The sequence below is a fragment of the Hyalella azteca genome, unplaced genomic scaffold (genome assembly GCF_000764305.2).
Source record: "Hyalella azteca isolate HAZT.00-mixed unplaced genomic scaffold, Hazt_2.0.2 contig16075, whole genome shotgun sequence".
Taxonomy (NCBI): Eukaryota; Metazoa; Arthropoda; class Malacostraca; order Amphipoda; family Hyalellidae; genus Hyalella; species Hyalella azteca.
Genome location: NW_025945902.1, coordinates 130084 through 156931, shown reverse-complemented (window position 1 = coordinate 156931; position 26848 = coordinate 130084). Strand labels below are relative to the sequence as shown.

The following is a 26848-nucleotide window of genomic DNA, read 5'->3' as shown; positions in this document are numbered from 1 at the left end:
TCTTCGTTAATTAACGCCTGGAAAACTCATTATATATTAATTTTAGTAGGTAATCACTGGACAAGACTGGAAGCGAATTTTGATGGAACCAAAGCTTGGTTTAGCCTGTTAATTGCAACTGCTATTTATAATGTTCAGTCTTGATTTCCAAGTTTCGGTTGTGACATCAACGCTCAAAGTTTATCGTAATAACTATATTTAAGTTTAAATTAAAGAAATTTTCTTACTGTAAATTCTTCAGTAACATCCAAGCACTTTTTTAGCGCATTTTCTCATTTATGGAAAAAAGGCGCACTTGTGCTAGTCGTGTCTTCTTGTCCGTCCGTCCGTCCGTGACGTTTTCGTTGACGAGAAAATGCGCTCTCTGTCACTCCTCACTGCAGTGAGTACTGATCTAATTTTTTGCGCTATTTTATCAACTCTCAGACTTTTCAAGCGTTCATCTCTATCGTCCAGCTCATAATTATCTCAACGGAAATACAAATTAAGCGCGGACGATACCAGACTCCTACATCGAAAGATCATCGACGTAATAAATACGCAGCTAAAAGCCTCAAGTTCAGTAGCCTTAACCTTATATTCTGAATTTGCAACTCCCTCTCACCGCTTGGCGTTTACACTCGCGCTGTAAACGGCACCGTGGGCGTCAATGGCGAGGCAGGAGATTATCGATGGTTTGCTCTGCGACGCAACAGGTTTGTGGCGACGTTCCTTTTGTTCGACAGCCTCGAAGACTTCGAGGGTCTGGCCATAACAGATGTAGAATTTTATGACCTTTGGCTAGGTTTCCTCTCGGTGAGCTCAGATTCTCAAGCAGTTATAGAAATTATTGTCAGTAATATCCGCTTCAATTTAAAATTATTTTCCAAGTAAGCTCCGTTTCTCAAATGAGGTGGATTTTATTGAGATTTGTGATCAACTCCTGTGAATTTCAACGAACTTGACTTGAATAGATGCATCGAAAGCTACAAGACGAAACACTACGGGAAATACCTAACAGTAGAAAGTCATATGGCATGCAAAACGTGCTCACGACAATTAGATGAAGCTATTGGTGACTGCAGGGTGTTTTTTATTCGGGCCAGTCTTTTTCAGATGGGTAATTTTGACTGTATTTTCTGTTTGCTATTTTGTAAAATTTTCGCTGCCATATGGACTTGCCATGAAATATTTTCATAATTCTCTCTGTATTCCACTTCTCAGTCTATAATAAAAATGTGGTTACAGAGCGTCTTTTTTTGTTGTTATTGTTGCGGTGCCACTAGGAAAGTATGTCAAAGAGCCTGAGGCGGCGCTGAGTGGCCAGAAAGAGGAAGAAGAAATGGAAAGCATCGTACTCCAATTATGCCAAAGTGAATGACTATCACCATTAATATTCATCTTCCTACTTAAATCTCGTCAAAAATTATTACATTTTGCTGCTCCAAATTTGTAGATTAACCAGAAAGAGGAAGAAGAAATGGAAAGCATCGTAGACGGTGACGAAGGAGCATTGCGCATGATTAGGTTGGTTGTGAGTGTTAGGTTTGATTGTGGATAGAGGAGGGACCCATCAGAGCTTTGAGAAATTCACACGGAGGGTATGGGAGGGTGGTGGTTCCTTATTTACATTTTTTGAGTACAATTAACAAAAATATAATGAATGCGCGTTCGCGCTATTTACACGAGTTTTAACTTTTTTAAGTATTTTACTCTATTTTATTTTTCTCAAATGATGATACGATGGACGTGGTTGATACTGTGTATGATGATTGATGATGATAATGGTGAGTCGATCGAGACTCGGATGAAGGTTGTGTTAACAACGATCGAGTCTCTCGGTGAGTCATGTCAGTCCGTCAGAGTAATTGGGCCTATTAAATTGGAGGTACAAGTGATATGGTGAGTAAAATGCGGGGTAATGAGCCCATTACTCATTACTCAGAGTAATGGGCCTAATACAGACCAATACATTACAGACCAATGGGCCCATTAAATTACATTTGCCTTATTGCACTGGTCTAATATACATAAAATGCAGTTTAAGTAGCACATTGATCGATAAAAGTTTATCATCAGATCGGAAATACATTTGACGGTTCAAAAGAAGTATATTGGCCAAGTATGATCCGAGGAAGTTCGTGCAATAGTTTAGAATCAACTGATCACATTGAGCAATGAACCGCATCAAGTTTGCAATTGATGAGATTTAAGGAGTAAATGATATGAAAAATTTTCTTCCACGCAATCTAATAAATTGCCGCCAATACTCACAATGACACATCCATTTGTTAGGTAAACTTCCAATTCTGGACAAAGCAAGAAGGGATCTGAGCAAAATAAATGAGGAATTTTACTTAAGAAATGACATGACCTCGAAGCATCGCATAATATCGGGCGCACGGGAAGTTAGCGGCGGAGCTGCCATTGACAGCCATTGATTTGTAAGGCAGGCGGCGGCATGCAAAAGAATGATGCGCTCGATACGCTCCTATAGGCAGAGATGCAAGCTGTTATCTACTCTCTGAACTGATGCAGACGTTTTGTGGAGGTAACTTGGAATATTTATGACGATCTGAATATGACGACCTTCATAGTTTGTGATCAGGAAAATGAATGACAAGTGATTTATACCACAATAAATTATTCTTCTCAAGAATAATGGCTGGAATAGATAATCCAGAATTTTACCGAGGCTTATCAAAAAAGTAAGATTTTGCTTTCAATATCATTACCTTAGGGTTATAGCTTGCTCTGTGCCTAATTTTGGGTGACGCATAATGTAGATCCAATCTCAAAATTAGATTTTGAACCGTTTTCAATGAAGACTGCTAATGAAGCTTAGGATACGATACTGATTCATTTTAATTTTCTAAATTTCGAGTGTCATTGCGTGGAGGAATCTTTGAGGAATCTTTGACCCTGGTACATCTTTAGATTTGAAATGAAGTAAAGCCTCATATAGAAGCCTCAACGAACGATGGTTAGGACTCGTGGCGTGAGCGCCTACACGCTCTCAGTTAGGTGATGTCTGCGCTACGTCTTCTCAGGCACCTCTAGTTCCTGTCTAGGCTGCGACCATTACTTTGGCCCCGGCAACCTACCTCTGCGCGGTGTGGACCAGCCCTCCTATTTTGTGGTGCTTCTCTTCATTGGGAGGGTAAAATAAATAAATTTTAATTCCTTCATTAGAGCCCTATAGGAACCAGCTCTGCACCGACAGTTCACCCAAGGAGTTTTAGTACATTAGGTACGTCACCCTATCTGCGGCGGCACTGAACATGTGGTGCTGAAGTGCTGAATCCTGTTCCTTTTCACTTAAGACCCGAGTAAATAATAATTAAGCCCCTAATTGTCAATGCATTTTAAATCTTTTAACATCATCTTTTAACAGTTTACCTGCCTCTTTGAATACTCTTCTCAATTATTTGACAGTTTTCCAGTGAAAGATTTTCAGTCCAGCAACGAATACTTTACGCTACGATGTGCGATTCTTATCAACTGTGTCATCAGAAAACCTTTCTCCGCATCTAGCCTTTTGTGCCAGTTTAGTTTGTTGGTGCCTGACGTAACCACGGTTTTTCTTTATTCACGATTTGCGGGTCGGTCATGCGCGTGAACAGGTTGGCGGTTCCCTTTCTTCTTCACTATCCGTCAAGAAGAATCGCTATCGGAATTCGGCAGCATAGAGCGAATTCTTGGGGCTTTAGCATATGTACCGTCTTGCGACTTTTAATTAAAGAAAATATAATTTCAGCCATGATTTGATTCATGTTTTTATTGTCTCCGAATTTTTCTAGTCTCTTTCCTCAAACTTTTGTCTAGAGGTCAAATTCGGAACGCTCAAATTTTACCCTCGATCGCAGTATCCAACTATGAACACACGTATCCCTCCATATTTGATCTCTCGACGAAATAGCATACAAATAAAACTCCCACGAATCCAATGGAAGTAAATAACTGTGCCAGTAAGAAATTTTTACCCGAGTATGAGCAGTTTCAATTTTTATTCGCAATCACAAGTCTAAAATTGGGTGATTCCCCGTGGAAATGTTAATTAATATTTTTTATAAATTTATAAAACAAAACCGATGTGCTGGCGAAGGAAGTTTCGCTATTTGGTCTGCTCTCATCTCATAGCACTGATCAAATATTCCTCGAAGATCTCGGATGAGGAAGAATTGAAGTTCATTAAACTTTTTCGAAACAAATATGCTTCTCAACTGGGTGGTAATGAAGCTTAATTAGTTACATCGCAATAGCGCCTGATGGAGAACCAAGAGGCATAGTGATATCGCAGGAGCAGATGAAGAGCCCAATCGAAGGACTAAATCGATTGACCTGATGAATGTAGTGAAAATAGACTGTGACTGATGATGTAAAAATTTTTTTTCAAAACTACCTTTGGCTTTCAGTCACTTCTTTTAAACCCTGTTTATCGGCTTTGTTTTAACCCTGGAAAAGCGTACATCGCATCGGAATTCAATCTCCGGGCTGTTCGTGACTATTATCCGCAGACTAGATAAACAATTTTTACGAAGGCTTCGTTGCTGCATCCGTTTTCAATTCGATAAAGAATAACCTAATCCCAATACGTTTTTAAAATGACTTAAATTTACTAAAATTATTGACTAAATTTAACTAAATATAGCAAAACCTCAGCAGGAATTTAAAAGTAGCACGTTTCTTGAAATTAGAATTTGGGCTTTTCTTTGTTCCGAGCTCGTTACTGATGGACAAATAAAGTGTACCTGCCACTGCTTCGTTCTACGAATTCTACACGAGCGAAAAATCCAAAATTCAATTCAAGCAAACAACGATATCAAACAGGCATTGGAAAATATTGCTGTAAAAGTGAGTTATTTCACGTAGTGTGCCAAAAAGTTGAGATTCAGTTTCCATTAGAACCTCTTGGCTGGCTTGCCGTCTTGGCGCAACTGAAAGCTCTTCTGTTTGGTAACAGGCACGCGATTGCCTTTATTTAAATAACAAAGACGGCAAGAAGACAAACAGAGCCGTCACGAATAATAACATCGAGACGAGACATACGCCTTCGTCCATACTCTGCACAGGAAAATCGTCACTCGGCTACAAAACAAGCCGCTAGAATACAAGTCTGTTCCTCTGCGTGCATGCAACTACGAATGTGTTGAGTTATTTGCTGGAAAATTTCGTTGAAGGGGATTTTCCTTCATGAATAAGAAAGGATACACACGTTTGGGTGCCAGCCTGCCTGGGATTATTATAATCACTTTGCTATTGAAGCGACTCCTATTGAGAATGAATCGCATTCCAAAAAATTCCGCAGAGTTTTTAGCATTCCAAAAATTGATGGCATTTGCCATTGAAGGAGTCGCTATTGAGCGACTGCATCAATTGAAACGCCATCTATTTTTCATTCAAGCGTGCCATCATTATTCAAGCATGAAAAGTAAACGCTGTAAGATGAATTGTATTTTTGTATTCGCTCGTATAAAAAGTGTGGCATCGAAAGTTCTTGAGAGAATGTATAAGAGATTTTTTTATGTTCGCCTTCATTTATTCCATGTTTTTATGGGTACATTGGGTTTCACTTTGCATTATTGAATGTCCTGCCAGGAATCCTGATCCTGTGTCCTTAAGTTCAGCAACATATGCATGGACGAGCCCTGCATCGACTTTGCATTATCTCCGGTCCTCCCGATAAGATTATTTTTGCGGTAGAATATAGAAAATATTCTTGAAGCGTTGACACCTACATGCAAAACCACGATCCTTTCAACTTGAACGACTTTAGCTTCATCGTCCGGAAATTTTTTGGCTTTGGCGAGACGAGTAAACCTGTATAGAGAACGGCTTCAAACCCAGGCAGTACGCAGGTTTGCGCGTAGCAAAGAACACTAATTTTAGAAACAAATATAATTTTCGAGGCAGCTCTTGGGTAGATATTTTATTCACTGTTATCATATGAAGTCGGGCTGCGTAGTCCTGCAACTGAAGGATACACAGTAAAAAAATATGAGCCAAGGCTGGAAGCAGGGCAGCCAGACGGTCTTGTTTCGAACGAATTCCACGATTTATTTTTTTTTTTCAATTGCGTTGGTCGGCAAGAAATTAAGATGGCGATACGGCACTTCCCTATTGAATTTTGAAAAGTATAAATAATAAGGAAAATTGAATTTTTGCAACGGAACCTGTAAATTTACTATTTAAAATTGGAAAATAGGCATTTTTTTGTCCGTAAACTTGGCCTTTTTTAGGCCAACTGGCAACCCTAGCTCGAAGCTCTTCACAAGCGCGTCACTAAAACTAGACACAAATCCGACAGTCCCGCCGCCGTGCGGAGATAATGGTTTTGCCCCACATTCAGGCAGAATAATTCCTTCATTCGAACAGCAATGAACAGCTCATCCGTATTGATCCTTTGTCGATATGAATGTGGACCATTCGTGGATTCCGGTGGATATACATATAATGCACTTCTCGGTTGTAGACCATTCATGGTTCCTGGTTGATAATGCACTTTTCGGTGGCACGAAGATAATCTTACTGAAAAAAATGGTAGCAATTGTGATGAATTGTTAATCTTCTTTTGCAGATGGAACCCGGGACAGAGAAGTCCGATTTGGGGCGCGGAGTGATGCCGGCTCTCGATCTGGGCGTGAAGCACGTTAACGATCACCCAACCATCCTCAGGAACTACAAACTCCATGTGGTGTGGAATGATACAGAGGTGAGAATTTTTAAAGGAACTAGTATTTCTTGCAAAAAATTAAAAAGAGAATTCATACTGTGTCCCTTGAGCTAGAAGACTAGTATTATTTGTTTTAATGTATGTAAACAATTTACCTGTGCTCTGTCCTAGCTGCTTGCTATAGAGCAAGACGTTCTATTGTATCCACGTGTAGTGTTCGCTCCGCGTGTAGATGGCTGATCGAGCACTGTGAGCAGGTGTCAGTTGCTAGCAATACTACAAAAGATGGACAGCTAGGAGATCAGTCTTACAAACAGATGGCTCCCGGAGCTGTCTGAAGTCGCGTCCTCACTAGAAATTGAACAGAATAAAATTAGACATTCTCCAAGCCACAAGATTCGTTTAAAATAATAGTTCCATCAATTTAATACTACACGACCCTAACAAGGCAACCGAGCCCTAGACCGTCTAATTGGATGACGCCGTAAAGTTTGCATCGCTCGCTGTCTGTAATTCATTATCTTCGCATAAAAAGATAGTAGCATTTGACCAGAAATCCAGAGTGAGGTGAACATGTCCTTTGTGTTTTCAACAATTGCTTTTTGCGATGTCATTTCCGTCAGAGAATTTAACAAAACGGTCAAATTCGTTAACACGTCCAGACTAACGAGTTCAATACCCGGCGAATGGTACGGTAAATTTCAGTGTAGGCCAGATGCCACTACACTTTGAGAGCTCGTTGATCCCTTCGCTTCGATAGTTCACGTTCTGTTAGCAGAGGACGGCCTTGTCTTTATTTCTATCGATTCTCACGATGTTGCGAGTAACAACGAAGGGTTATTCCAATACGCTTTTAAATGAAATCAGGATTTTGATCAAGTCAACGAATGTAGGAAATGCATCAGTATGTAGCTTCACCTCCGAATAATTACTTAATTGATCGTAATTCATGCAAGTGTAATCGCGCTTTGTTGATCATCGCCCATTTCTTTATAATTAAATTGCACGACAAAACGATATGCAGAACGACCAGTCCATTAATAACCACTTGGACATTACTTAATTATCTACTTTAGTCAATAGAAAAGCGCATTTATTCAGCTACCAAGTGGAACCCCTTCATTTTTTGATGGTCACAAACAAACTAATACTATGATGCCTGGAAAAAACTTTTCTGTTTCCACAATGTTCGTAAGGGTTGTACAATAAATCAGCGGAGCTATCAACCCTTGGCCCTAGCAAACTAATACTATGATGCCTGGAAAAAACTTTTCTGCTTCCACAATGCTCGTAAAGGTTGTACAATAAAAATCAAGCGGAGCTGTCAACCCTTGGCCCTAACAAACTAATACTAGGATGCCTGGAAAAAACTTTTCTGTTGCCACAATGCTCGTAAGGGTTGTACAATAAATCAGCGGAGCTGTCAACCCTTGGCCCTCCAGATCGGTATGGACATCATGCAAATCGTGCCTGGATGGCTCACGTCGCTGCCGCTGCGGTCGCTTGGGTCATATGGACAACTGCTATATAGGAGGCCACGCTCCTTGTATATATAAAATTCTGTCTATAGACATCAAAATAACATATGCCATTTCTATCTCTCTCATCTACACAACCTTTAACTGTCATTTTAAGTTCAATAAAACGCTGGAACAATAAAAAATACTATCAGGAACCCTGATAGAACTGGCAGATACCCGTTAACTGAAGACAAACACTGTTGAATTGCAATTTATTGTCAAAAGCAATAACTTTATTTGACGAAAGTTGAGTTTTGAATTATTGGGTATAAAATAATCCCACAGAGGGTATTGCAATTCGAGACAATTAGTTTAAAGTAAGGCAATTCGTGACATTTCAAGACTATATATTACTTTAAATTTGCTGGGAATGAACCTTTGCACTTGTAAGAGTTTATAAAAAAGTCGCAATAAAAAATGATTTGTAAAAGCGTGCCCAGTTTAGGCATTTGGCTTACATTGAAATGTGAGAAATTAAAGTTTCATAGGGTAGTTCAAGAAACTATGACCAATTCCGATATTTATTTACCCGTAGGCATTTTCAAACTTTGCAAGCTGTAAATCGTAATTGAAAAATGTTTCAAGTGCGGCCACTACTGCTACTTTATTTCAGATTAATAATTATTGTCAAGTTACGGACATTAAATGAATAGAATTGGCTTCTCCAGTAATTTGCAAGAATGTTACAGGTGCGACAATTTCAAGACCTGAGCCACAACTTTCCTTTAAATGCTCCTATATAAATCCTTGAGCATGATAGGAGGGTGGGGAAAGATGATGCTATGCATGGAACGATGGACAGGTTATTATTGATTAAATTATAATGATAATTAATAATTAATTAATAATAATGAATAATAATATCATTCCATCTAATAATTATTATTATTATTATTGTACGGCATGATAAGTTGCATCAAACACTAGCAGGGGGAACGTGGTGAGCTGTTTGGGCGTAAATTCCAAGTTATCATTATAGAAGGTTGCCCACTAAAAGGTTTAAAAATGTTTGAGAAGTTTGGGAAGGCTGGGCGATGCTCACTGTTGGTCGCTGCTCTCAGTCTTGACAATTCCGTTTTAGTTATAAGCCACCGAGGCATATCGATGCTCATTCAATGGCCGTCGATTGACAAAAATTTGAAATTTTTCACCTGCAAGTTGGCAAGGTATAATTGCCTCTCTTCTTCTTCAATGAATGTTTTCTCATTGTAACGCTTTTAAATTGATAACATGTTATCAATTTATAACATAATTGATTATGTTCTCAATAACAAAACCAAGAACGAAATCTGGTATACTCGTATAATACAGACGTCAATAATGATGTCACCTGACCTTTTCTTCGACGTCACCGATAGAAGAAAGTCAGCGGGGCCACGCACGTCACACTGCCGGATCGAACCAATCTGACCAAGCAAACCCAGACGAGTTTTTTTTTTTATTTATCAACCGTTTAGCGGCGTGAGCGACTGGCCATTTTTTATCAATACCGTAATTTCAAGGATAGAAATTGCGCTCATAAACAAATTTGATATGGCCATTACGCGATTATTATCTATTAAACAAAGTAGGATAAATTCTAATAAATAATTTTTCTAATGCAACTCGCATTCAATATCGTTTTTTATTAATGAAAACGATGTCGCGATGAACGAACTTTAAATTTTAGAATAAATATTTATTTATAATAAGTAGTTAAACAAGATTTTTGATGCCATAAATTAATTGTCATTTCAATTCGACCGCTGAACAGTTTACTTAAACTGAAAAGTATTTTACGGTAAAACGGATATAATTAAGTTGCCTGCTGTATGAATACCGGGAAGCAGTTGACTGCATCCCGGTCAGGTAAAAAGAGCAATTCTGTGAAAGTTGCGTGTCGGATATCATCCTGCCGCTCCTCGGCGATTTGCAAAATTATTAAAATATTCTCATTCATATAACAAATGTGTATCATTCTAAGAGGAAAGTGTCCTGGTCCGTAGATAAAAGTGTCCTGATCCATCGATAAAAGTGTCTTTGCTTATAATGCTGCACTTTCAAGTAGATGACTGAACCATTCTATATAATTGTACAGATTATGCTGCTGCTAACGAGTTCTGTTACACTGACCTGCATAGACATTGCATGTAATTTTGGGTATTGGTGAGTCGAAAGAGCGAATTCTCATATAGTTTGATTTTTTGGAGAATTTTCGAAGCTGTGAAAACTCGAAAAGATATTGTAATGATGAGTATATATTCTCAAGCGGGAAAAAGCCAATGTCGTTATCGCAAAATTGATAAAATCATGGAGCAATGTAAAAACACATAAGAAGCTCAAAATATTTTTGAAGTAAATAATTTTCACAAACCTTTAAAAATTTCACGCGTGGAGTAGAAGATACATAAAGTTCAGCCGGTGCTTTTTATGTCATCAAGAATAAAAATTGCACCTGCGACTTGGAAACAGGTTGTCTAAATGTTTGAAATGCAGCCAACGGTAACAGTTTCAATTGATGTGACAGTATCAGCAACACAACACAACGTTTCAATGGGCATAGTTTAATCCAGTTTAACCTTTTCGCCAAGACTTTCAAGCTTTTCATCAGGAAAATCCGTTCGAGCGTCAAAAAAAATGACATGATGTCAAATTCTTCTCCTATGCTCATCTAGTCTGGGCTTCAATGCACCATCCGGTTTCGGTTTTTCAAACTCCGAAATTGAAGCAGTGAGTCTTGGGTTCGATTCCCGGAAGCAAAATAATTATGTGTTTTAGTTTTCTGGCATTGTTTAGCTTTTCTTCTAATTATTATTAGATTTAACTAATCCCAGGATCTCTAGGTGTGTAGGCATATTTTTTTCATATTTTGGCGAATTTAAACCTAAGATTTAAATTTCTGTGAAACCAGCGATGCAGGTAACATCGCTGTTGCTCTAATCTACTCATAATTTGTTAAAATGTATTCTTCTATTATTCAAGAGTCAGATCAGACACTGAGAAAAATGAATTGGTCGTATTATTCTAGTTTTTTAGTCGCACACATCATATTATACTCTGGAATAAAAAAAGAATGAAGTCAAAAGAAGCATTATTCTTTTAATTAGAGAGCGGACGTAGCACTGATAAAAACTGTTTAGCGCGGCCAAACTGTGATCAGGATGATGATCAGGATGACAAACACAGAGGAACGAAGTGCATTGCCATTCTGTCAAAGTAACACCCATTCCTTTAGGTGGAAGACCAAACCTCTAAGAAATAACCCAACCCTTAACTGCCATTCATAAGCTATAAACAATCAGAAGCACATCAGATCTCAAAATGCATATAGTGACTTAATTTTTTTGAGCCCTTGTACTATATTTCATGTACTACACCAACATGAAAAATTAGCATTATTTCGGCAGTCATCTATTTTTATCTACTATATTGTGAAACATTGATTGCTAGAGATAGCTCCTGATATATCGCAAACAATGACTAATAAAATGAGTGAAACTTTTCCACTTTCTCTGGCAGCGCAGAGACAGATCGAGATCTGGAACTTTTTGTAGGCATTAATTCTTGGAGCTCGCAATTCTTCGTCGGGTCGATCGGCCCCAGGCACAAATAAAGAGTGCGTTCCCTCGAGCAAAGCAAAAGGAGCTGTGAAATTCTCCGGAAATAATGGAGGAATTGCGGCTCTCGAGCTCGCTCCATCATCTATCGTCCCGTAGGAATATTACAGGACGTGTATCACAAGAACCGTGCTTCGGTTCTTTTCCGTGTTAAGGATGGAACGCGTTCTAAAAGATGCTAGTATGATAATACGCTGATATCGCAATGACGTCTGATAACTATAAATGCTTATAAGACGAGACGCCTAATTAAAACATTGTTGCAGGAGAAGTCGAGTGAAAACTTCATAGAATTCCTGATTAATTACCTATGTTTGATATTTCGTTTCACTTTCATTTCTGTTGCTTTCTTCGTTCCTCATGCGTCATTTAATATAGTTCATTAGAGGTCCTATTCATGATTGCACGCCTTTGATGTGAGCGCTGAGATGCAAGTTGCAGCCACTCTAGATCACGAAGTCCTGGGACAACGACGGGCATCTCGACACTCAATTACACCGCAACTGCCACTTCACTCCAGGAGTTTAATTTATTGGAAACTATTGCTGTCTCTCAGCAAGCTCGCGGACGCCTGAATATTTCGCGGGCCTAAATATTTCTGAAGATTAAAAGTACGGTGCAGGTGAAATTTATGAGTGAGCGACTAATATACTGGGAATTTTCATTTAGTATCACGGTAAATTATCACATGCTGACAAGCATTCAATGCAAGGAAAGGTTGACGAACCTACGCAAAATTTTTGCCCGCACTTCAAAACGTCCGTCACAACCGCCTGGAGCTGGATCTTAAATCTGTGCGGTTTTAAATGTTCACGCTTCAACACTTTTCTGATGGGATTTCCTTGCAACACTCCGGATTCCATAGACCCTAGGAATCTCTGTTACATTTAGTTCTGGACTCGAGCTCAGCCTCAAAGGTCGGAACGAGGAATTTGCTTCTTGCCGCCCACTCTCAGCTGACAGTTTCTAAAGGAGGTCTTTGACGGTAAGTCACAGAGATAACGAAGCATCTTTGTGATCATGGTTTTCTATTGATTTTTTTTAGCTTGAACCTCCTAACGTTGCCGATTATTTATTTTTATTTTCAGTGGAAAATAATTAATTAGAAATTGTTAAGAAAAAATCAATAATAATAATAAATGAATATTATTCTTTATATATATTGTTTGAAAGTTTTCACTTTGTTAATGTTTTATAAGTTTTCTCAATTTCAAACATGATATTATAATCTGGATTAAAAACAATATGAAACAAGCTTTATTCTTTTAGAAATGGTAATAGTTTTGGAAGATGTGCCTAAATAAGCTCTAAATATTTTTATTCTAAAAAGATCAGTGCTGAATATATGTTTAAGTCAAACAGTCAGCAGAACTAAACTAAATTACGAAAATCTCGAAAATCATATAAGGAAGAATATACGTACGTAACATGCATCTTCGAAGAAAATCCTCCTTGAAATTAATAATCCTGCGTCATTTTATGCTGATAAAACAAAACTGAAATAAATTTTTAAGTAATTCCCCGTGAAGATTTCCTCACGGTCCATTTGTAGCTCGCAATAGCCACGGCTGCACAGAGAAGTGCATAATTAGCAGCGCTGGTAACAGGAGATGGTCGTAAGTTTTGTGGTGGCAACGTCCGTGGAGTTTTGTGTGGATGTGACTTCCTCTTGACTTAACTTAACAACGCTGGTTAGAAAAACGGCTTAAATTCTAGCCGTAGGTCTTCTCATGGCACTAATAGTGCCTCAGATCACAATGAATAGCTTCCGCTGTCGCTTTTATGTCATAAAATTGCGATTTACTTCACCAGATTCCACTTCTTATAGACATAATTTGAAAAAATTCAACGTTAGTTCACGGTTAAATTTTTCCGCTGTTGACTGAAGGGCAATGTGTGTTCATTGTCGCTCACGAATTTCTGAAAATTTCTCAGATGATAGTGAAGCAAGAGCCGCTCTAAATGTAACTTTTTTGCTAGAGTAATAAAGTATTTTCATCTCAAGCTCAAAAATGCTGTGTTTTTGGCTACCTGGACCCACAGGACGAATGCTGACCCGAGTGAGCTGGATGTCCCGCCGTGTCTGTACCGCGTCATAATTGACTTCAATTTCCTACAGGACCAGGCTGCCAGGGCCACAAATTTTATGGGCGCCGGGCATGCCTCATCAAGGCCAATTTTGAGCGGTAAAATGCATCCAACCGATGGACTGGCCAGCGATGGATGCTGGCCGTTTTAGTCGTGGCTGTCCTCCTCAGGCTGTTTATGGCACTGTCCACAAATTAAGAAAAGATGCGATAATGCCGTCCATGGCTAAGTTCAGTTTGAACGGAAAATGCTCATTATCACTATGTAAATAAAGTTATTGTGTAGTCACAGATTTAATATACCGATTTGGGAGCAAAATTTCACTGTAAATGATGGACTCTTTTTTAACAAATTTAGAACTCCAGCAACAAGTTTAGAGCTACAGCTACAAGAATAGAGCTACAGCTACAAGTTTAGAGCTACAGCTAGTAGTTCTGAGCTACAGCTACGAGCTTAGAGCTACAGATACTGGTTTAAATCTATAACAGCTACAAGTTTAGAGCTACAGCTACAAGTTTAGAGCTACAGCTACAAGTTTTATAGAGTTACAGCTACAAGTTTACAGCTGCAGCTACAAGTTTAGAGCTGCAGATACAAGTTTTGAGCTACAGCTACAAGTTTTATAGAGTTACAGCTACAAGTTTAGAGCTACAACCACAAGTTTAGAGCTACAGCTACAAGTTTAGAGCTACAGCTACAAGTTTAGAGCTACAGCTACAAGTTTAGAGCTACATCTAGCAATGCAATTCAACGACACAAAACTACTTTAATAGGTTTACTCCTCCATTTCTAACTTATTTTGATTATCTAGACTTTTATTTGTCATTTCTATTTACTGTCCCGATTTTTCATTAATTTTTAAACAGTCATTTTGGAGATGATTTTCCAAATTTTTTTAAACTGTAGAAATTCGAATTTCGGGCCAAGTCAAGTTTTTTATAATGCGTGAAAATGGGAAAAAGAGTTTCAAGTCGGGGAAAGGAAGAGCAACCTTCTTGTAACTAGATTCACGAGTCCATCTAAGAGTATATTGTAGTTTAGAAATGAAAATGAGCCTTGAAATTTTAATCTTGTCGATCATTACGATGAAACATAAGGGCGTGATTGAATTTTATTCGCCATGATAATTCACCAAAAATACTTTGTTCATAATAGTCTGAGAGATAACCTAGTGATATTGTTAATCATTCGTGCAACAGGGCGGTAAAAAAATGTCCCAAATTTGAGCTGAGAAGTCAGGTGCCACATTAGGACTATAAAAACTTTCCTTTCTGACTAAGGCTGACGCTAAACAGGACGGTCTCTCTCACTCCTAACATGCATGGCCTTCGGAAAAGCCAAACAATTTCAAGACTTCAGGAGAAATTTTTCAATCCTATCTGGGAGATAGATTTTATGCCACCATCAACTGCCACCATAAAGATATTTTTCTCTTCCGTAAGGAGATGGAGGAGGCAGCTTGGTTACCTGCTCTAATGGAGTGGCTGTCGGACACCTTGCTGCTACGACAATAATTATTTGAGGACCAGTTTCTCACCCTACAATTTTCCAACTATTCTCGAACGTCACTTTTCTGTAATTTATGGTTCCAGATTTTGTATAAATATTTGAAATTTCGTTGACTCTTGACTAATGCTTCCTTTCAGGAACTCCATAAATGTGAGTTGTGCAGGTTCAATGGAAACAAAATCTTGAAAATATTTTCAAAACTCCTTTTCATTCTTCGTGTGATAATTAAATGAACAAATCGCTCTATGAATGTATATAAATGATGAAAATATATTTTGGTTTTCATTTGGCAAAATTATTCGATGAGCATTCCCATCGAAAATAAAAACAGATCAAATGAAGGCATGCTGTAAGTAACATGCAGGATTTATGCAATGGGAGTACCAGCAACTTATCCTGTGGCCATACTTTCAAAAAATCGCTAAGTGAACGTAAGTACTTACGCTCTATTTACTTGTCCATGATTGGTGGATTTTGCTTGAAAGGCCGTCAATGATTGGTTGATGAACTTACGATGTCTTAACTTTTTTTGAAAGTATAGGCCCTGGGGCAAGTGTGCGCCAAGTCTAACACCACTGCATATTTGCCATCTAAGCCGCGGACATCCAACACTAGTCCGGATTGCAGTCACTGCACCCAATCTCTCAGATAATCTCTTATTCTGACAAGCTTGGACTTGGGCTTCATCTTGAACCATGGCCTTTACCAGCAGAGTCTTGGTCCTGCTCATGAACGTTGATGTGTGTCAGCCGGACCCTAAGTATCCGACTAGTACACTGATATGTTTACCAGGCGTCCCTAAGTCTCTCAGGGCAGAACATAAGAAGGTCAGCTGACCCCAAGTCTCAAGCTTTGGGTTAGCCTTTACGACGCCTAAAATTGTTCCACTCAAATTCATGAACCCGAAATACTTCTTAGGTCGTGGCCCAGAGTGCGCTCTTTATAGCCCCGGGTCCGAAGTTTTGTGCTTCATGAAGAGAGTTCTGTGTACCGACGTCGTCCAGTTGGCAATTAAATTCGGTTGCAAAATTAAATACTTGATGGGTATTCTGGTACTCAAAGTTCAAACTGCCCAATTAAACTCAGTTGAAATTTTGCACGTTTTATGAAGGTTTAACGTACAATTACCGCAGCAGCGCAGTTCAAAATCAACAAGTATTTATAAGTACAATTATTCTATATAGCTTGTTCTGAGTTTTTTACCTGCTTTTTCCAGTAGAACATCCAGTAGAAGACAATGGTTTTCAAAAATATGAAAACCTGTTTGTTGGTTTTGGTTTTAAGAAGCAATCGAGGTGGAACCCTTTATCATGATGGGCTTTTTTTTTCAGTGCAACACGGCAATTGCGACGAAGGCGTTTTTCGACCTGATGTTCAAGGAGCCCGTGAAGGTGATGCTCTTCGGCGCGGCGTGCACACACGTCACTGATCCCATCGCTAAAGCCTCCAAGCACTGGCGCATCACTCAGGTAATTATTATTGTAGTTACGTATTAACTACTATTACCTGTACATACCCGTAAAATATCGCAGAAGCAATCACCACAATATATTTGAAATTATTCCTTGTTAAACTCCCTGTTTTTATATTTAGGCGGTCAATATTGATGCATAGTCATTCTGCTGACAATCATTATAGACTGGCGGCTCAGATAATAAAGAGATGAACAACACAAAAACTCTGACTGAGGAATCGTGTCAAAGGAAGACGATCGATCACTCTTATCTGCCGGACAGTCAATTATTTCTATCTCTGGTAAACCAGATCACTCTGCCTGACATTCATGCATGTCTTAACTCTAATTACTGAAACTCTTTTGTATTAAAAAGTCACCTGCCAAATAATAATTTCCGGTTAAATGATTCATTGGTCGTAAGAAAATTGACCCTAAAAGTCTTTTCCATGTTCAACGTAATTAAGAGCATTTTATTAATAAGAATGGCACATGCAGGTCACGCATGTCAGATTGAAATAACCGACTTAAAAAGCAACTTCCAGCCCTTATTAGCCAGGGAAAGGCATCGTGTAGCCACGCAAAGATCGTTACTAAGCCCAGCTTGTTTGCTCATAACCAGCCAGTCGTGATGAGCAGGAAGAAAGCAGACCTGGGCCGATACTTTCAAAAAAAGTTAAGAGATCGTAAGTTCATCAGCCAATCATTGACGGCCTTTCAAGCAAAATCCACCAATCATAGACAAGAAAATAGAGCGTAAGTACTTACGTTCACTTAGCGAGTTTTGAAAGTATGGCCCTAGGTTGCGTGCGATGAGCAACTTAGCACTCTGAACTCGCCCCAGCTACCGTTAATTACCCACCATGCTACTCGACAATAACACTAAGGCGCTTCACTGGCGCAAATTAGATTTAGATGCTCTGCTGCAGGTGCACTTTTTCCAATGACAGCTGCGTGAGCGTTTGCGTGCCTGTATTCGGAACAGGAGAATAGGCAAAATAAGTTTAGAGTAACAGCAGCTGTGGGAAAATCAAAGAATTGATGTTTTTTCATCTTGTTAATGAATTATTTTTTACTGTAATTTCGTTATTATAAACTGTGCATTAAATACATGGAATTTATATGCCATTATGACATGTGATGTTGAGCCATTTTAAAGGAGGCGATTGGGCATAAAAAAGTGAATAAAGTAATGCGATTAAAAATTAAATATATTGTTTTGACTGAGTGTCATGGGTTATTAAAGCTGAGTCATGTTGATGTGTCCTGATCGTTGACATGGCAGAATGTTCGGCGGCAACGACCATCACAAACAATGCCCCGTTTATTGACGCTACAATGCAAACAAATGCTGGACAAAGCATATGATTTGAATTTATCCGACGAAATTCGGTGAAGTTGTTTGTTTTTTTTTTATGTTTTTATTTTTAACAATGATGATCGGGGGGAACGAAGTTGTGAAGAATGCTAAATAATAATGTGGTTATGATTACCTCTAGTATGTGCTCGTCTAAAATACTGCTATCACAACCAATCAAATGATTTTTGGCTATTTTTAGCGCATATTCTCATTTATGGAAAAAATGCACTAATGTGCTCGCCGTCCGTCTGTGTCCGTCTGTCTGTCCGTCCGTCTGTCTGTCCGTCCGTGACTTCACCTTTTCATCGACGAGAAAATGCGCTCTCTGTCACTCACTGCAGTGAGTACTGAGTTATATTTTTGTATATTGTATAGATACCAATATTGTATTGTTAACTCATCCATTATCTTTAAAGTTATCAACATACGCAATACGACATTTCTAATATTACGAATTTAGCACTTGACTCTCTATGCCCTGGTTTTTCCGGCAGTTGTCGTACGCGGACACGCACCCGATGTTCTCGGCCGTGAAGTATCCGAACTTCTTCAGGATGGCCCCGTCGGAGAACGAGTTCAATCTGCCACGCCTGCAGCTACTGCGAACCTTCAACTGGACGAGGATCGGCACGCTCTATCAGAACAAACCTCGGCATGCGCTGGTGAGGACTTGGTTAATGATTAAATATAGGTCACCTTCTCTACTGGTAATAATTCAGAATTGTTTATCATTGTAAAATAATTTAAAATTGGTCCTAAAGTGAAGTGCGTACAAAATGTACTGTCAACGTTTGATGTCGAGAATTTACGATTGCTGGTTTGCTGGCGAGCTTGTTTAATGTTTACAAGAAGTTTAAAGCAAGAAAACTCTTATAAATATTCGTGCGTGTATAAATATAGGAAGTTCCATTCAAATTTCATTACACTTAACAGTAAATAATAATAATAAATCTGCAGCATCATTATTAAAAATTTCATTGAGCGACGAAAAACAGAATTAAGCCAGATTTTCTCCAGACGAGTCAGGTGAAGTTAGCAAATGTTCGTCAGGTGCCTTTAACCACTCGTTGCGCGGATGCTATCGAGTCTTTATCAGTTCTTAGAGCCCACGCTCGTTTCCATGCAAATCCTGGCACCAGGAGTATGTTCTTAGAAGCAGAGAGGCCGCCCTATATAAAGACAGGACAGTCTTGTGCAATTCGCTAACAAGCCCAGAATGCGACGAGTATTCTAACGGGTATGATTGAATTTAACACAATCCTCGATCGATTGTTTGGGTTTCTGTGACATTCAATTGCTCTGCTATTACATATATAGTTTTCAGTCGTAAATATAAATATATTGAGGTGTTTTTACCGACTTACTACATTATTTAGAGTAATACATTTACATATTTACAACCGTTAAAATTTTCCTGATAACTTCGACAAATATCATTCTATGGATATAGTATGGGTTCTCACGAGCATCTATAACCACGTTTGGCTAGATGTTTCTATTGATAATGTCATATCTGACAGGTCGGAGATTCGATGCAACGCCATGCAGTTTTTAAGTTCGAAACTGAGAGAATTTGAAAATCCCGAAACACTCAAATAGAAAGAATAGAATAGAAGTGTCGGCACTGAAGAAATAGGCCCATGGCCTGTTGCAGATTCTTGAATTTTTCGTGACTTGATTCACAAGGAATCCGGCCTTTGGAACCCGATCTTTCCATAAACATGTGGAATCAACCAATTTTGTTCAACGCCTTTTATTTAACTTGAGACGAATTTTGACGACCAAAGCCGCCTGCACCAATCCTTCCGTGCCGCGAGAGCGCTAAGCGAACTGTAAAAACCCTCAAAAAGTTTGAATTTTAATGGAAAGCTCATTGTTTGAAAGACAGCATGGCAGACTCTCGTTCGACACGCCACCCACCTTTTCTCTAATTTCTCATCCAAATTATACATAATCATGCCAATTCTCACTAGCTATGCTGAGCTCGAAAAAATACTTGAGTTTTTAGTGTGAGGAGAGAAGACTACGTTTCAAGGACGAGCTCACGTGCTCGAGTGTTGAAAAAAGTGGTCCAATCACTGAATTGATCTTGGTGGTATCTTAAGATCATTGGAGCTTTTTACATGCCTAAATAAAGGGAAATAGTCAAGACCTTGATGACATTTTGAAGTGCCAATAATCAACAATGGATTTTTTTTGCGGAAAAGTATACAATTTTCTGGCACTGCTTAGTACCAGCATTCGACTAATTTAATAAATATTCTACCAAATTTTTAATTCAAAACTTGACATTCGTATTTTTATTTTTTGGGTAAAGTTTTTCTCTTCCTCGCTCGTGTGGATTATTATTTTTTTATGCTGGTGAAAATCATTCACTTTCCAAACTTCCCTTTGTAATATATTTATCTCGGAGAAAGCCTTAGACTCTGTAAACCACAGGTGGTTCTCCTCTATTTGCAGTCGCACAATCACCTGCTGAGTTTATTGGATAACATGGACGGATATGAAATCGCAGAGGCTCAATCGTTTGCCGACGAATTGAAAGATCAACTGAACAAACTTATCGAGAAAGACGTTCGAATTATATTGGGAAATTTCGATGAAGATTGGGCCAGGAGGATATTTTGTGAAGCTTACAGGAAGAAAATGTACGGCAAGAACTACCAGTGGATTATAACAGGTGAGATATTTTTAATCTATATGATGATAGAAAAAGGCTACATCTAATTTTTTAATATTATGGCCTGTTTTATTTGAATTTCATTAACAAGAAGTGAACCGAACCTATACGTTAATATAGCCTGAAGTAACTAGGTTTAAATTTTCATTAGTTAAAAGTGCATCGTAAATAAATGAAAAATCATCGTAACTCGAAAAATCAAAACTGAACTCAGCAATGAGAGTCCTAATCGTTGAGAATCCTTCTCGTAATCAATTTACATGTACAGTCAATTTAATTCAAATGTTATTTCATTTGTGTCACAGTGGCCATGACTTCGTCACGATCAGGGTCTGCTAGCAAAGAAAAAATTCAGCACATTCAATATCGTGGACCTAGACGCAAAATCTTTAGCTAAGAACACTAGGAGATTTTGAATTGGTCGGTGTGGAAGATATTAATAATTATTTTCACAAGGCAATTCTGATAATCAATATATTAATATAAATTTCTACAAATTGCGGCCAATGAACACATTTTCGAAAGTTTTAAAGTCATAAAAAAATTACCTTACAGAATTTTCAGCACCGTACAACATTTTACTTATAATGACGCAGACATGCCCAAAAGTTGTGATCCACTTCCACGATATACTGACTGTTCATCAGCAATGTAGCTCTTTCAAATCACAATTCGTTCAATAACTATTTTCTTTGGCATGAAATGACATACTTTACCTAGATAAATAGAAATATTTTCCGAACACATTCCGAACTATTTGAATGAACTCAAATTTAGGTGGTTCTATAACATGCTCGTGCAACGGTGCTGTTTACTGCTAAAAGTGACAGGAACAGGAAGTAGTTAATTTATCTTGATTGACATTTTTTTAAATTGTATTTATTACATAATTTTGATTCTGGATCTTTCTGAAAGAAATAAGCGGCCGTTTTATCAAAAATATTTCAGATTTCGTGACTCCATCAGCCAAACATTTTGGTGTTATCTATAAAATAATCATAATGACACGACTTCATCACTGACGGCTTTTCAAGCTATATATACGCGACGATCCCAAACAAGAAATTTTCCGCTACGTGAACTTAGGCCGCAACACGGACACCAATAAATTTTGTATAGCAATGCCCTGTCCTGAAATAAGAGATTCTTCTTGTGCTGTTCTCATTATTTTCTTGCATGAAAAATTAGTCTATAAAAATTACTGTTGTTAATTTCTACTGTGAAGTTCTTCTCACACTTTCCATAACGCTACTGTAATTCCTCTGCACGCCGTAACTCAACTATGCACTTGATGAAAAGTTTCGCCATTTTTACTAGTTTTTCAGTTCTGCTTGGCTTCCTTTTAAAAGTCAAGGCACAAATATGATCTTAAGCGACCATTTTGTTATGTTTTGCAGTGCGCATTTATTTGGGGTATAATCTCCAAGTAAATTTTTGTAACGAAAAAAATTCGATCAGTACGCACTGCAGTGAGTGACAGACAGCGCATTTTCTCATCGACAAAACGTGAAGTCACGGACAGCCAGACGGCTGTCCGTGACATCATCTAATAACATTACATTACATTGCATCATCTAATAACAATAACATTATATACTGTCATCTTGTACTCACTTGAAATTTGGGCAAGATTTACATTAGGTATGTCAGTAATCAAGTATTATTCTCGAAGCATTTTCCAGTGAGGAAAGAAACATCTCTTCTAACGGACGGCAACGTAAAAGACGCTTGTTCGCCTGTAACGAATAATGGTGGCAAAAATGGTCAATTGTGTAAATATATATGGCTATAGTTGGTGAGGTACTTATTAAGAATATTAGATTTTGAATCTTTAGTGTTCGATAGTGGCCTGGTAATTAACCTGAATGTAGCTAGGCTGATTTTAGTGTGACATTTTGATTAAGCCATGAAGAAAGTGTGACGTGAAACACATGATTTTAAACATCCCAACTGTTCTGCACAGAAATATACCTAGCTACAGCTGCTGAATAACAAATGAATGACATGTTGGCGCACGCTAATTGCATTGTAAAACATATAAAAACTTTACGTGTTTTTACGCTGTTACGTTGTTTACTAAAATACGCTGTTTTGTTTATTAGATTCTACTATGTTAAAAGAATAATTCGCGTACGTAGACCATATATAGTAAATACATACACACAGCGGATCTGAATGTTTTGGGTGTGTGTTAATTAACAAAAATGGACCAAAATATGTGGTAACTGAATTGAGAGAGTGAGAACGTAAGAGGAGGACGTAAAAAATAGCTTGAATGTTCAAATTGACTCGTTTCGAGGAATAAAATTGCAATTTGAATAAAAAAAATTAGGGAAATGTGGAGGGAATGATATAATAAAGTGATGTGACACAACTTGATTTGGTGCATACAAGAATCGAAAAAAAACACTGGCGTTTCAATTTGCGGTATGAAAAATGTTCATTCTAAAAAATAAATAGATGTACAACGGTGCGGAGAGAGCTACAAGGTATTAATGTGTGTGGCATGTGTGTATGTGAGTAATATGTGTGAGTATGTGTGGCATGTGCGAATGCTGGAGAGAAGACACGTAGAATGAGAGGAGAGTAAACGATAGAATGCTAAACACACAGAAATTTACCACAGTTTATAGAAAACGTTTCGGAGTCCAGCTCCATCGTCATTTCGAAATTCTAGAATGTTCAAACTGACGATTGAGTCCGAAATGTTTTCTGGAAATAAATGGTGGATTTCCCTAAAGTTTTAATTACCTTCAAATTTTTATTGAAATTGCGATTTAAATATATGAATGACATAATACTTAAGAGTAGACATGAATGAGAAGAGGTGTAAACAAAACTGCCGAGAACTTGTCAATGAACTGCGATATGAAAGAGAGATAAAGATAGCAGATTTTGGAGAGGATCCTAAATGAGGAGAATGGGTGAGAGTGATAAAGAGAAAAGAATGAAGAACTCACAATTCTTACTGGTTCGTTCTTTGAAAAGATAGTGGCTATGATTGTGAGTGAAAATTGATGTTTGTATAATTGATAGAATATAAGAGAGTAGAAGAGATTGGTAGCGGTGGAAGTTAGGTAGGGCTAAAAATATGTACAAAGGAGCACCACGAGATAATCAAAATTCTTGGGAGCATTGGCTTCTATCGAATTTGTCAATATACTATTGTTGCTGTAGTGTGGTAATTGGTCGATGTATTGGGTCAAACGCAATTGTTCTCGCCCCTATATTAGTATTGCCATGCAGAACCGCAACAGTCTGTAGGAAAGGCTTCATGTTGCAGAAACTCTATTTTCGTTTATTTTGCTTCGGGTGAGGCGGCTCAGGATTTCAAGTCAATTCTCTTATTGAATTTAATTGCCAACTGAGAGTCTTGACCTTTAGACGATAGACAATACGAAATATAAGCGTAAGACAATAGGACTTTTAGACAATACGGAATATAAGCGTAATGTAAAATTTTAAAAAGTGGCATGTTTTTGATCCATGTACGAGAATTTGACAATAGTCAGATCACGAATAGTGCAATGAAAAATAATAAATTCTCATCGGATCCCAGCTACTGAATACAAGAACTCTATCAACTAAGCATAATCGTTTTTTGTTGAACCTAATACCTTTCTTCCTCCTAATTCCCCTCTCAATCTGATTTACGAGTACCCCCACAAAAAAGTGCTAGAAATAAAAGTGAGCCTCTGGAATTTAAGTACCTAACAAGGACTACTACACACAGGACATGCATAGCCTATGTCCAGCCTCTGCTAGCAGAGGCGATCGCCTACACTATGAAAATGCTGGTGTTTTAGTGGCATCAACAAATGATATGCCCATAATTGTTTCATACAATAGTATTACAATGTGTGTAGTAGTCCTTGTATTGTAATACTATTGTATGAAACAATTATGGGCATATCATTTGTTGATGCCACTAAAACAACAGCATTTTCATAGTGTAGGCGATCGCCTCTGCTAGCAGAGGCTGGACATAGGCTATGCATGTCCTGTGTGTAGTAGTCCTTGGTACCTAAAGAAGTAGCCACCTCACCGCTCATCAGGTTCACGACTGCAAATTTAACTTGCAGTCTCGTTCTGAGCTCGTTCTCATATAGACATGAACGATGCAATTTTGGTGATAAATTTGCATCGTATGAGAGATGCACTTGCTCAAAATAGGGGCGGCACTGGAAGTTAAAATTAGATCTAAAACTAAGGAGCAACTTAAGGCGGGACACCAACCAGCTTCTCTTGTTCTGATGATATCTGCACATGCAAGCCTTTGCTTCAGATTAAATTGAGCTCGAGGTCTTGCCGCCAAACTCTCTGAAATTTAATTAGAAGAGTGCCTCAATATTAAAATGTACAGATGACATGGTCCTCGAATGTGTAAGCAGGGGAATTTATGCCCGTTGGGATAAGGGGTGAAATCCATCAACAAGATTGTTATCTAGGCTCTTGGGTCCAAGTTTTGATCAAGAAATTTGCCGATAATATATTTGCTGGTAATAAGAAATTAATTCTTTTTCGCATTCGTTTTGAATCTTTCGTAGTCTTCCAAACGTATCTTGTACCCGCAATTGTGTATATGACTCACATTTTTATGTGCATTTTTCCGTGTGTGTCGACGAAGTTATCATTTTAGCATCATTGTCCAATGCTAAATGCATAACGTATTCTGTCTAAAGGCGGAATTGCACGAGCTGATCTTTTTATGTATCGTCTTTATTTCATTTAAGCACATGAAGTGTCTCGCTTGACGCGCCAGAAACATGGTATTGCATTTCTTATTGGCCGTCACACCGGCAGTTTGTGACAAATTCCAGCGTGTCGTTTAAATTTTTATCACAGCTGCCAGCCTCGCAGGCAGGAAAAGACTTTGAACTGTTTTGCAACCATCTTTAAATCAAATTTAGATCAAAGATTTCAATGGAACCGAATACCTGGAATTTGACGTGAACGTATGATGCAAGCAGCTACGTAATGATATTTCAAAATATCATCAATTCCAGTAGCGTTAGAAAATAACGTCTTGACACGGATTCCAGCACGTAGACACTGAAGCATGCTGAATTAAATGTTGTCATTCTTTAATCATTTTGGTCACAACTTCAATGAGTTTTCCACTCGACCAATTACTGGCGTTACTCAAGTCAACAGACTTGGTAGTCGAGGGAGGGGACGAAGACTCAATTCTAAATAATTTATAATTGAGCCTTCAATTATAAATTATTATACTCAATCAAGGGTAAATCCTTGTTCTCACTTATTCTGTTTCTCTTGTTCTCAATTACTATACTCAATAATTATTCTTAAACTCAACTTGGTTCCAAAAAGTACCAAATTATTTTGTAAAATATCTATTCGAAGCGAATAAGAAATCTTTTTTGAAGAATAAAATCGCATGCGTGAAATAAAACATTAATTGGTTAGATAACTATCAAATGCTAAGTTTCCACTTTTTCAGAATCGACGAGGAATTTTTTGAGATTCGATGATCACATTAAAATGGTAACGCTGCCAAGTAATAAAAACTACAAGTCTAGTATCACACCAGCAATCGTAGACTTGATTTCCTGGTTTATTTGATGTTCACGAGTACGAGGAGGAGGGTTGGGAATTAGGTTCAGAAAACATTCTTTTGGTTTTGCTTCTTACTCCGTGGTTGGATGCAGGGCGTGAGGCTGAATCCCAATGACAGCATCTGCAGTCTGGTTGGGTTGCGTCGCCAAGCCCCTGAGATGTGTCGCAAGCGCACACCATTTATTTGATGTTACCTGGGTGCTTCATATAACCCCTGTTGCTCCTTCTTCCATTGCTCTTCTTTTTCGTTCATCCTTTTGAAACGTTATGTGCAAAAATTTTTCGTTTCGCGAAAATTATTTTAAAATATATTTTTAAAATTCAGTATATTGCCACATTAGATCGTTTGGGCTGCTTTTCCCATAGTTCAAATCGTAGTGCAAGTATATCGTTGATACATACAGTATTACTTA

The 26848-nt window shown here is 38.2% G+C and overlaps 1 protein-coding gene across 1 annotated transcript in view; it reads left to right on the top strand.

Moving 5' to 3' along the window:
- The window catches only part of LOC108679805, a 68340-nt gene that overhangs the window by 393 nt on the left and 41099 nt on the right, over window positions 1-26848 (top strand). Inside the window, exons 2-6 of the mRNA XM_047884749.1 lie at window positions 696-816; window positions 6575-6691; window positions 16697-16834; window positions 18673-18840; window positions 20639-20858. Coding sequence (XP_047740705.1) covers window positions 696-816; window positions 6575-6691; window positions 16697-16834; window positions 18673-18840; window positions 20639-20858 — 764 coding nt within the window. The remainder of the gene's footprint in view (window positions 1-695; window positions 817-6574; window positions 6692-16696; window positions 16835-18672; window positions 18841-20638; window positions 20859-26848) is intronic.